This window comes from Jaculus jaculus, chromosome 6, assembly GCF_020740685.1.
Source record: "Jaculus jaculus isolate mJacJac1 chromosome 6, mJacJac1.mat.Y.cur, whole genome shotgun sequence".
Lineage (NCBI taxonomy): Eukaryota > Metazoa > Chordata > Mammalia > Rodentia > Dipodidae > Jaculus > Jaculus jaculus.
Window position 1 is genome coordinate 155,084,061 of NC_059107.1, and position 12,922 is coordinate 155,096,982.

The 12,922-nt window shown below is 54.8% G+C and overlaps 1 protein-coding gene across 2 annotated transcripts in view; it reads right to left on the reverse strand.

The window, feature by feature from the left end:
- The window catches only part of Card10 (caspase recruitment domain family member 10), a 32,477-nt gene extending 23,682 nt beyond the window's left edge, over positions 1-8,795 (reverse strand). For both annotated transcript variants that reach the window (XM_045152824.1, XM_045152823.1), the window contains exons 1-3: positions 8,561-8,795; positions 7,760-7,897; positions 4,948-5,273 (exon numbers count right to left, since the gene is read on the reverse strand). In XM_045152824.1, the coding sequence (XP_045008759.1) occupies positions 4,948-5,273; positions 7,760-7,897; positions 8,561-8,795 (699 nt within the window). The remainder of the gene's footprint in view (positions 1-4,947; positions 5,274-7,759; positions 7,898-8,560) is intronic.
- Between the last annotated feature and the right edge of the window lie 4,127 nt (positions 8,796-12,922).

Consider the following 12,922-nt stretch of genomic DNA (forward strand, 5'->3'; position numbering starts at 1 on the left):
GAGCCTCTTTAGCCCCCACCCCCACCACACACACACAGCCGAGCTGGGTCCTCCTTCAGGAAACTCCTCACAGAGGAGCCGGGCATAGTAGTGCAACCTGGAATCCAGCACACGGGAGGCTGAGACAGGAGGACTATTGGAAATTCAAGTCCAGCCTGGGCTACACAGCAAAATCCTCTCAAAAGACAAAAGAGGGCTGTTGAAAAGGACCCATGTTTGATGTTCTAGGTCCCACATAAGCCAGACACACAGAGGTGATGCAAGCAAGCATGCAAGGTCACACATGCCTACTAGGTGGTGCACGCATCTGGAGTTCAACTGCGATGGCTGGAGGCACTGGAACACCAATTCTCTCTCTCTCTCTCTCTCTCTCATAAAAAAAAAAATACAAAAAAAGAGAGAGAGAGAAAGGAGCCATGCGTGGTGGCACACACCTTTGATCCCAGCACTCAAGAGGCAGATTTAGGAGGATCGCCATGAGTTTGAGGCCACCCTGAGACTCCATAGTGAATTCCAGGTCAGCCTGAGCTAGAATGAGACACTACCTCAAAAAAAAAAAAAAAAGAGGGCTGAAGAGATGACTTAGCAGATTAGGCGCTTGCCTGCAAAGCCAGAGGACCCAGGTTTGATTCCTGAGGACCCACGTAAGCCAGATGCACAAGATGGTACATGTGGTCTGGATTTTGTTTACAGTAGCTGAAGGCCCTGGGGCGCCCATTCTCTCCCTCCCTCCCCCTCTCTCAAGTAAATTAAATGAATAAATAAAAGAGAGTAAAGAAAGGAAGGAGAAGGGGAGGGAAGAAGGAAGGAAGGAAATAAATTCCTCACAGATGCTTTCTCAGAAAGATTAGCCTGTGGTTCCCACCCAACACTCCAAGTCCAGGTTCAGTTTCAGCGCCACCAGTCTGTCTCCCTGAGCAAGTCCCTCCCCTCCTCACCTGTCCACCCATCTCCCAGAGTTTTGCAAGAAATCAAACATGACAATGATCAGGTGGCAGCCATGAAGCTGCTACCGATAAGAAGTGGCCATGTTCGTTGCTTTCAATAAAGCCCAGAACCCCTGGCCAGTCATTCACCTGTCCTCTGTGTGACACCAGAGCCTGGCCCAGGATCTGAGTGGAGGCGGGCCCTGGGTGATGGCTGCCTGGCCCAGGCGGACATGCATGGCCAGTTTGCTGGCTTATGGTGTACTTGGCCAGGGTTGTTTGCCAAGTTCATGTGGATCTGCGATGGCCAGACTGCAGGAAGAGGAGCAGCAGGTGGCAGGCCATAAAATGAAGTCACTTTGGGGAAAGATCCCCACAATCTCTGCTGCGGCTACCTTTAAGAATGCCAATGTCTGGTGCCCTAGGAGCACACTGAGGAAATGATCTGAGGAAAATGATCTGCTAATCTCCCAGGCCTCAGAACCTACAATGGCACCCCCACACACACACCCACACGGGTCAGGCAGTTCCACGAATTAACAGTCCACTCCTCCTCCGCAAAGACTCCAGAGACAAATTCATGACTCCCACATTCCTTTCCACTCACAAAACATGCTTTGTGACGGGGCCAGGGGCCGGAGGAAGACAAGCTAGTTTCAAGGCCAGGCCCGGTCACACCCTTCCCAGTAAACCACAGCCGAACCCCGAGGTTCCTGCCCGACCCTCAGCTGCCCCAGGAGCTCGGCAAGCGACAGTCTCACCCGAGCCCCCAGGAAACCTGGATGCATTTAATCCTGGTGTACAAACTCCCTTAGAACAAAATTACAGAGTTTGGTCCCTAAGTTTATGTTTCTTGGAAATAACAGCTCATTAAATTTGCACCTTATAAAACATGGTATTAAATCACAGCAACCACGCACCTGCCTGTGGGGGGGAGGGCGCGGGGGGGGGGGAGCAGTGCTGCCCAGCCAGGCACCTGCATCTGTTCAGCACACATCCACCTGCAAGACCTTCTTCCACGTTTGCGAGAAAATAGTAAAGGTGGATTTATGGGCGTTTTTCTGTTAACCTGCTCTCCTTCTCACCCTCGACCCCTGAAATGCAAGCGACATCTGCACAAGCAGATGGCCCCACCTGCGAGAAGTCACTGCACACAGAGGCGCCTCGCCTGCCTCTTTTCCAGCCCCCAGACACTCCCTCTCATCCCAACTCACAAATCGCACTCAATCCACAGGGGACACTGGTGGCAGAGCCCGTACAGCTTCTTGGAGCCCAGCTGGCTGTCACACTGCCCTCCCCCAGCAGCAGTACCTTTAGGGAAAACCTCTCACAAGCCCCACATCTGCTACAGGAAGAGAACCAACTCGGGGGAGAAATGGGGACCCCCCCCCCAACCTGCCACCTCTCAGCCATGCAGGCAGCGAAGCCAGAACTTCTTCAAGTTCAAGGGCTAGGTACTACGCGCACCAAAACTCCATGCACCACACTCACTGAATCTTCATAGCCCGAGTGTCATCACCTTGGCCCTATTGATGTTGTGGAAGCTCTCTAAACAGACCTCTCTGTGCCTCAGTTTCCCCCTCCAGAACCGAGGCCCACAGCAGTTCCGAGTCTCGACCCAGAACTGCTGGGGCGTGTGGGGACTGTGCAAAGCAAGCACCGGTGACTGTGTCTGCGGTTGTTACATCAGCCACATCATGACCTCTCACCTCAACAATGAGGAAACTGAGGCAAGGGCCCACGCAACATACTCATCAGCAAACCTGGGACCTATGTACATGGCCCTGCCCACCACCTCTCAGAAAGCTTCCACTTCATGCCAAGGAGCGAACCCTCAGACAAAGGCCTTGCAATCACGTCAGAGCTGTAACCCTACACCCTCGAGAAGGGCCAGCAGCCAGGGCCTTCCCACTTGTGGCTTCAGCACACTGATCACACCGATCTGGGCTACACACCCAGTGTGTACAAACCCAGCAACTCACTACAGCCTCCCACGTGCCAGTTATGATCCCTAGACCCCCCCCCACACACACACACACCATCCTCCTCAATACAGCAGCCCCACCCAAGGCTCACAGGGGTGAGGCTCCCAATCCAGCAGTCAGAACACCACTGTGAATTCTCCCATTCCCATAAAGAGCCTGCTGAGGGCCTCGGGCACCAAATACTCTGAACCTGGACTAACTCCTTAGTGCTAGGGATGACAGCCAATGGCAGACACACCCAGCATGTGGAGTCCCAGTAAGAGGGGCTGGACAGATGGCTTAACAGGTAAGGTGCTTGCCTGCTAAGTCTAACGACCCACGTTCAATTACCCAGGACCCGTGTAAGCCAGATGCACAAGGTGGTGCAGGCGTCCAAGAGTTTGCATGCAGTTAGCTAGAAGCCCTGGCATGCACATTCTCTCCGCATCTGCCTCTTTCTCCAGTAAATGAGCAAAAAATAAAGAAGAAAAGAGAAGGCTGACAGATGGCTTAGCAGATAAGGTGCTTGCCTGATAAGCCAAAGGACCCAAATTCGATTCCCCAGGACCCACGTAAACCAGACGCACAAGGTGGCACATGCATCTGGAGTTCATTTGCAGCGACTGGAGGCCCTGGCGCACCCATTCTCTCTCCCCCTCTCTTTCTCTCTATCTCAAATAAATAAGTAAATAAAAGGTTTAAAACATTGAAAAGGGGCTGGGGAGATGGCTCAGTCAGTAAAGTGCTTGCCAAGCAAGCATGAGGGTCTGAATCTGGATCCCCAACACTCACATAAAATGCCGGGCAAAATGGCACACACCTATAATCCCTGCAATGAAAAGTAAGAGGCAGGCAGGTCCCTGAGGCTTGCTGGATAGCCTCTCTAGTGGAATCAGGGAGCTCCAAGTTCAGTGAGAGAACCTGTCTCTAGAACAATGAAGAGGATGAGGAAAACATCATGCAACATCATGTGCACACGTACACACACACACACACACACACACACACACACACACACGGCACAGCAGCTAGGAGCATCCACTGGACAGGATCCTGGCTGAGAACAGAAGGTGCCCGCTCAGGAGCCAGGAAGACCAGTTGAAACCCAGACTCCCAGCCTTGGGCAAGTCCCTTCACCAGCTGCAGCCTCAGCTCCTGTGTGTGAGCACCTACTGCGGGCAGCCTTTACTGAGATTAAGAGGACGCACTGCACAGCATATACAGAGCATGCCGAAAGGCCCTGTGAACCCCAATACCAACTGGCAGCATGCAGGCTGCAAGCACCAGGCTCATGTGCATCTGAAATTCTGCGCACCAGACTCCCCCAGTCCTCACAGACCAAGGTTTCGCCCCCTTGACGCTACAGACATTCTGGACTGGAAAATCCTGTCGTGGGCATTCCTGACCTCTTACACACAAGACACTCCTGACATCCTCATATTGGACAACCAAAACTGTTCCCAGAATGCTTCAGAGTGAAGGAAAATGTCCCCCAGCTGAAGACCACAGCCATAGCAAAATGAAATACCAACATGGGGCAGCAAAAGGATCTATGTCCATGGTCAAAAGAAAGCAAGTGCTGGGGTTGGGAAGACGGCTTAGCAGTCAAGGCACTTGCCTGAGAAGCCTAAGGACTCACTGTTCGATTCTCCAGACCCCACGTAAGCCAGACGCACAAGGTGACGCCAGCGCACAAAAGGCGCACGCACGCGGTCTGGAGTTCAATTGCAGCGGCAGGAGGCCCTGGTGCCCCAATTCTCTCTCTCTCTCTCTCTCTCTCATAAAAAACAATGAATAATTTTTTTTTAGCCGGGCGTGGTGGCGCACACCTTTAATCCCAGCACTCGGGAGGCAGAGGTAGGAGGATCGCCGTGAGTTCGAGGCCACCCTGAGAGACTCCATAGTGAATTCCAGGTCAGCAGGGGCTAGAGCGAGACCCTACCTCAAAGCTGAGGTGACTTCTGGTTGCCCTCCTCTAGCCCTCCCCCCTCACCCCCACCCCACCCCCACCCCCACCGCCCCGCCCCGCCCGCCAGTCGTGCCAGCCCAGGGCCTACCGCCAGCTGCAGGTCCCGGCTGCGCAGCACGGCCGAGTTCTTCTCCTCGCTGAGCTGCGCCAGGCGCATGGCAATCATGTAGTTCTCGTCCTTGAGCCGCAGCAGCTCCAGGCTGCCGGCCTCCCAGTCCTCCCGCAGCCGCTGGCAGCGCTCCTGCGTCTGCTGCTGCTCCCGCAGCCGCTGCTCCAGCCCGGCCCGCTCCTCTTCCAGGGCGCGGCCCCGAGCCTGCAGCTGCTGCTCCCGCTGCAGCTGGCTCTTGCGAGCGTCCCGCAGCCGCCTCACCTCCGTCATCAAGAACTGGGTCAGGCCCTCAGGACCCTCCTCGTCTGCGGGGACAGGCAAAAAAGAACACTCAGGAGAGACAGGTAAAATCCAGAGGGATAGCGGACCACCCAACAAAACACAACCATGAGGTCTGGGGAGATGGCTTAGCGGTTAAGCGCTTGCCTGTGAAGCCTAAGGACCCCGGTTCGAGGCTCGGTTCCCCAGGTCCCACGTTAGCCAGATGCACAAGGGGGCGCACGCGTCTGGAGATCGTTTGCGGTGGCTGGAGGCCCTGGCGCGCCCATTCTCTCTCTCTCCCTCTATCTGCTACTTTCTCTCTGTGTCGCTGTCAACTAACTAAATAAAAATGAAAACAACAAAAAACAGTTTTTTAAAAACCACAGCCATGAAATTACTAGTGTGAGAGTGTGGAATACATTTTTGTAATTTTTAGATAGGGGAGATATTCCAGGAGTTATAAGGGAAAAGGTCGACAAGCCTATGTAAAAACTGTTAAAAATCTCCAAAAAATGAAAGAGGCAACAAGGGGAAAATAAAAAAACAAAAGTAGAAAAAAAAAAAGAACATGACTCAAAGCCATAATATATAAACAGTTCCTGCAAATCAGTAAGAAAAGGGGTGAGGAAAACAAAAGAAAAATACTGAGGGCTGGAGAGATGACTTAGCAGTTAAGGCACTTGCCTGCAAAGCCTCAGGACCCATGTAAGTCAGATGCACAAGGTGGTGCATGCACCTGGAGTTTGTTTACAGGGGCTAGAGATCCTGGCACGCCCACGCCCATTCTCTCACTCTCCCCCCCCCCACCTTAGCTCTGCCTCTTTCTCTCTGTCTCTCAAATAAATAAATGAAAATAAATATTTTTAAAAAACAATAAAAGCCGGGCATGGAGGTGCAGGCCTTTAATCCCAGGACTTGGGAGGCAGAGGTAGGAGGATCGCCGTGAGTTCAAGGCCACTCTGAGACTCCATAGTGAATTCCAGGTCAGCCTGGGCTAGAGTGAGACCCTACCTTGAAAAGCCAAAAGAATACAAAAATAAAATAAAATAAAAATATGGGTCAAAGCTATCAGTAAGTACAAACAAAAATTAACATGGTTAACAAATACAGGAAAATATGTTCCCGTTCCCCAGTAACAATATTAACAGTAGTCAACAATATCTGTTGCCTTCATTCTGTGTGCTAGGTACATGAGTTAACTTGTTTAATCTTTATGGCACTATAAGATATTATTATTTTTTTAAATTTTTTATTTATTTATTTGAGAGCGACAGACACAGAGAGAAAGACAGATAGAGGGAGAGAGAGAATGGGCGCACCAGGGTTTCCAGCCTCTGCAAATGAACTCCAGACGCGTGCGCCCCCTTGTGCATCTGGCTAACGTGGGACCTGGGGAACCGAGCCTCGAACCGGGGTCCTTAGGCTTCACAGGCAAGCGCTTAACCGCTAAGCCATCTCTCCAGCCCTAAGATACTATTATTATACTGACAGCAAAGAGAAAAACAGTGAGGTGCAGAAACGTCACACCAGTTACCCACTATTCACTAGCTAGTAAACTGTAAACTTCCATCACTTCAAGGAGACATAAACCTGAAACATTATTTTTCACACCTGTCTGGGGGAAAAAATGTTCCCAAGTGATTCCCAGAATTCCTGAGGCTACAGTGGAGGACTGGGATGTGTGTTCATGGAATACTTAAAATCATACAGTCTTTGAGACATTCCCCTCCAGAAACACTCCCCAGTTCACACAAGGAAGCGTTACAGGCCCAGGAACAACCCTGAGCTGCGGAGAATTAAGTGGATTATGTCACAGCCTCACTAATCAAATTACGCAGATACTCAGAACAAGTGTGACAGACACGGCCAAGCCAGCCTTTCTGAGAACAAGCAAGGCCACGTCCCCGTGCGCACGTAAGGTCTTGCCACCAGAACAGAGCCCAAGGAAGGAAGGAAGACTTCTCTTTAGTCTAAAGTCACCTGCATCTAGTGTGTGGTGTGTGTGTGTGTGTGCACGCATGAACACATGCTTACATGTACTTGCTAAGACAAGAGGTCTTGCCACCAGAACAGAGGAAGAAAGACTCCGGGGGTCTAAAGTCACCTGCAGCCTTTGAACTTTTGTTTGTTTCTTTTGAAGACAACATCTCGCCCTGTAGCCCAAGGCTGGCCTGGAATTCATCATGCGGCCTAGGCTGGCTTTGAACTCACAATCTCCCTGCCTGTGCCTCCACAGTGCTGGGGTGGCAGGTGAGCAGGACCCCACCCAGCCTGAACTTTTTACAGAAGAAGCCGTGGGTTGTGTGTGTGCCCGCACGGTCATATCACACTGAAAACAACCTCGGGCGGGAGAAGTCAGGTAGCCCTCCTAAGCCCTGGACTGGGGCTCACCCCAATCCCAGCCCCACCCACAGCCTACAGTGGAGCCCTGGCCCCAAACCACCGCATCAGTCTATGACTCCTTTTCCCTGTCTGTTCAATGGGGATGGTGGGAAGGCCTCCAGGGCTAGGAATCTCCCCCGTGGCTCACCGAGGATCATGGAGCAGCGCTGGGCGGGTTCCTGGCCCGTGAGCAGCGTGAAGTGCTCGGGGTAGTAGAACTCCAGGGCTTCCAGGAAGGCTTCGTAGCCCCTCTTGCCACGGCAGCGCAAAATGTCCATGAGGCGCCCTGTGGAGGGGGAGGGGAAGTGCACCAGGGGTCAGCGCGAGGGCTCCCCCCAAGTGGCCCTGCCTTCTCCCCCCCACCATGCTCCGGGGCCCACGTTCCCCAGATGTTTGAGTCGTGACACACACAGGGGCCTGCCCCGACACATCAGGGCGCAAAGGCTGTCTGCCCCGGCTAGGAGAGAGGGCCACACCTCCCCCCACCCCATGGCACCTGTGCTCCAGCAGGTCCCCCCCACACACACACACACACACGAAGAGCGAGGACAGCTAAGGTGGCCTTCCCTCCCCACCGCACGGAGAGACCCCCTCCGCCCCTTAGCAAGGTGCTCCCACGGGCCAGTGCGCCGGACTCTCGAGACAAGCCCCCCCCCCAAACCCGACCTCGTCCCTGGGTCAGGGGCACACCCCGTGGGAGGTGGGGGTCCCCTGGAACGCTGTGCCTGGACACGACTCTCCCAGGAGTGCTGGGCTCACACCAGGGGGCGGGCAGAGCCGTGGAGGTCAAAGGGTGCGGGAAAGATGTCAAGGCCACCAGCAGCTGGTGATCCCGCGGGCACGGGCAAACCACATCCCACCGTGGGCTCCGATGTGCGTCCCGGAAGCGGGAGCGGAGCCGCGGGCCAGAGCGCGCGCGGGGCACGGGCCCGGGACCCCCGCGGCTCACCGGTGCGGTTCACGCGGCACGGGAAGCGGTAGGTGCTGAGCACCTCCTCCTCGTCCTGCTCGTCGATGACCCGGCACTGGCGCAGGTACGGCGTGAGCTTGGCCGGGTTCAGGGCGCGCGCCAGCCGGTGGCGCACGCCCTCGATCCGCTCCCAGAGCGCGTCCTCCTCCGCCTCGGACCCCGAGCCCGCCCCGGCCTCCTCGTCGGCCTCGCCCGACTCCGCTCGGCCCGGCATGGCTGCGTCGTCCTCGGGGTCTGCGGGCGGGAGGACCGGAGGGTGGGCGCGGGTCGGCGCGCACCGGCCGATCGCACCCGGGGCGTCGCCGCAGTCCTCCCCGTGCCCCGTGTTCGGACTCACCCCGCGCGCCGCAGCCGCTCCGGACTCCCGGGTCCGCGCTCGGGCGGCGGCTCCGGCGGCGCAGGGGGGCGGCGCCCTCGGCGTCCCCGGCTCCGCCCACGGTCCCGGCCCCGAGGCCGCTCGGGCTGCCCGGGCCTCCCCACATCGCCGGCCCGATCGATCCCGCCGAGCGTCCGGTCGCCCTCGGCGAACTCCGTCCGGCTGCGCGCCTCCCCCTCCCGCTTCCTGTTTCCCGCCGCCGGCTGTCCCGGCCGGCCCTAGCTCGCCGGGGTCCCCCGCGGCCCGCCCACACCTGCCCGGCCTCCCGCGGGGCGGGGCGGGACAGGGACCGGGACACACAAGCTCACACCCTCCCGCGCGCGCCCTCGACACACCTGGCCAGGGCCACGCGCCACGGCCGTCCACGCCCACGGCTCGCCCGCCGAGGCTCACCACTAGGCGATCCAAGCGTCCCACCGGCGACCTGCGGCTCCCATATCACACCAACATGCAACCTTACACCCAGGTCCCCATGCAAACCCGCTCCACAGCCTGCATAGCACGCCCACCCCGGCCAGAACCACAGACCAGGGCACACACCCCATCTGTCTGTCTCCCAGGAAATGGCTTTAAAGTGTGGCATCCCAACAACTCTGTCACCCTTCCTCCACAGACCCCCCCCCATCCAAGCATTTCTCAGGCTGTGGTCAGCTGTGGAACACTGAGGTACCTAGTGTAGGGGCCATCATTGCACCCCATCCCAGCCAGGCCTCTTACTTGCCCAGTAACCTGGGGAAGTGCTTGCCTTCCCCCAACCTGTGTCCCCAAACAAGACTGTTAAGGCAGGCATCTTCCTCCAAGCTTAGAACATCCCCTGGCTGGGCCACAGGGGACTGAGGTCAGGGACAATTTCCAAAGACAGGAGTCAGTATCTGCAGGTACCACTGCCACCTCCCTTCCTAAGTGAAGTCCCATGGTAGCTGGGGTCCATATTTCACAAAAGGTCTTCCTCCAAAAATTGGTCCCCCTGGGCTAAAGGGATGGCTTAGCTGTTAAGGCACTTGCCTGTAAAGCTAAAGGACCCAGGTTCGATTCCCCAGGACCCACGCAAGCCAGATGCACAAGGTGGCACATGCTTCTGGAATTCGTTTGCAGTGGCTATAGGCCTTGGCTCACCCATTATCTCTTTATCTCTCTCTCTCTCTCCATCTTTCTCTCACACACGTAAACAACAACCAAAAAAAGCTGGTCCCAGAGATGCTGAGGAGGGCTCTATAAGTAAAGTCAAATTAATTTGGGAAAAGCACCATCTAGTCCCCCTCCCAAATTGGGGAGGTACTCACTAGGCCTGATAAGGCCTGAGTAAGTACTCATAGTTGATGCTACATGAGATAGCATCTCTCCAGACAGTGGCACTGCCCACAGGGTCTGGAGATAACACAGGAGTGTGGAAAGATGTGTGCATCCCCAAACTTATCTGCCCTGGGCATTTTGTGCCACTCACCAAAAGAAACAAGTCTCCATCACAAAGGCTTTGAAAAGCACTGGAGTAAGGAAACTAGTTTAACTTTACACAGCCTAGTCCTGCCCCAACTTAACCAACCACAACTTGGATCTGCTTTGGGTGTCCCCTGTCTCCTGCAGAAGAAATGCTTTGGAAGGAATGAAGTCATGTGCACATCAATTTACAGGGAGGAAGCAGAGGCCGAGAGTGGGCAACAACCCGCCCAGATCTACACGTGAACAGCAGTGGGCAGAAAGCAGGACAAGAGCTGGAGAGAGGGCACTTGCCGAGAACCTAAGGACCCATGTTCAACTCTCCAGATCCCACGTAAGCCAGAAGGTGAGGCAAGCACAAGGTCGCACATGCCCACTAGGTGGCACAAGCGTCTGGAGTTAGATAGCAGTGGCTGAGTCTCTGGCGTGCCAGTTCTCTCTCTCTCTCTCTCTCTCTCTCTCTCTCTCTCTCTCTCTCTCTCTGTCTCTCTCTCTCTCTTTCTCTAAATAGAAAATAGGAGCCGGGCATGGTGGCACACGCCTTTAATCCCAGCACTTGAGAGGCAGAGGTAGGAGGATAGCCATGAGTTTGAGGCCACGCTGAGACTACATAGTGAATTCCAGGTCAGCCTGGGCCAGAGTGAGAACCTACCTCAAAAAACAAAAAAATAGGGCTGGAGAGATGGCTTAGCGGTTAAGCGCTTGCCTGTGAAGCCTAAGGACCCTGGTTCGAGGCTCGGTTCCCCAGGTCCCACGTTAGCCAGATGCACAAGGGGGCGCACACATCTGGAGTTCGTTTGCAGAGGCTGGAAGCCCTGGTGCGCCCATTCTCTCTCTCTCCCTCTCTCTGTCTTTCTCTCTGTGTCTGTCGCTCTCAAATAAATAAATAAAAATTTTTTAAAATAAATAAATAAATAAATAATAGGGCTGGAGGGATGGCTTAGCAATTAAGGCATCTGCCTGCAAAGCCAAAGGACCCAGGCTCGGTTCCCCAGGACCCACGTTAGCCAGATGCACAAGGAGGTGCCCACATCTGGAGTTTGTTTGCCGTGGCTGGAGGCCCTGGCACACCCATATTCTTTCTCTCTTTCTCTGTCAAATAAGCAAAATAAAATATTTTTTAAATAAAAAATAAAACACAGCAAGTGAAAGCCCAGTCCTGACCCCTTTCCCAGGCTCTGTGCTGGGGTTCACACCAGGCTTGCTCCCCAAAAGCTCGGACTCCCTGGTGACCCCACAGGAAGCAGCTCCTCCCACCAGCCTTGCTCACATGGTGAATATTTTTCACTTGGCCTGGCCTACGGGGTGGAAGCCTTGGAAGACTCGTCTGTGGTTAATTATTCTCTCATCCAGAGGCACAAGCAAAGCCAGGGTTAGGAACTAAACCAAGAGGTCAGCTTGAGAGCAGGCAACCAGCTCGGGGATCAGTGGGTCAAGGCAGGACCCGTAGCAGATTGTCACTAGGGGCCCAGCATTGCTGGGGAGCTACAGCGTTCCTAGGGACACCACACTCACATCACACACATGGTTACACATACACGTGGTCACATAATACATACAAACACACACACACACACACACACAGCTGGTTACCCATGATACCCTCACACATGCAGGCGTGGTTACACATGCACACAATTACACGCTCATATACACACACAGGTGCACAGATATACACACACATATGGTTACACAGATACATTCAATGTACAGTTACATAGATATGCAAACACTTGCACACAGACACACACTCACATGCACAGTTACACACCCACACAGTTACACACATAGCTTCACACGTGAGTACACAAATAGACACTCACATGCATAAACATACACCCACCTACATGCGCACACAGTTATATGACCACACAAGCACATTCACTGTTCCACAGACACACTCATTAGAGTGGGTATGGAGCCAAACACGGGCATACCACGCCCCTGCCCAGGTCCCCCCGTCCCAGGGTCTCCAGCTCTGTCTGGTGTCCCTGTGTGTCCCTAGAACCTGGGATGTAGCGGCATCTCTGTTATCATCCACCTGTGGCATCTGCTACAGTAATCTTCCCCCTGGCCCGTGCCAGGAAAAAAAAAAGGGGGCTGCAACCAGAAAGACAGACCAAGAGTTGAGGCCCTGCGCCAGGGCCCCTGGGTCCTGTTCCGGCTCCTGGCTGGGAATGCTGCTCGTCCCTGAGCCTCCATGTCCCTGTCTGCAGAGGGCAAGCCATGAGCAATGCCAGCCACGCCCATCAAGAGAGTGGACTAGGAGCAGACCGCGTGCCCTGGGGACCAACACTTCGCTTTAGCAACATCTGCTGAGTGGCTGCATCTGTGTGATGTCGTAACAGCTGTCCCTGAGCAAATGTGCAGTGCGCGTAAGCTGAGGCCCCTCTTGTCTGTGAAACGGGGCCCCTCCCGACTCATCACCAAGCCTCAAGCCCATCCGTGTCCCACAACCTCCAGCCCTTCCCCCGCACCCCACGCTGATCCTCAGTGTATTTCCCAGGGAGCGGACAGAAAATTTGTTT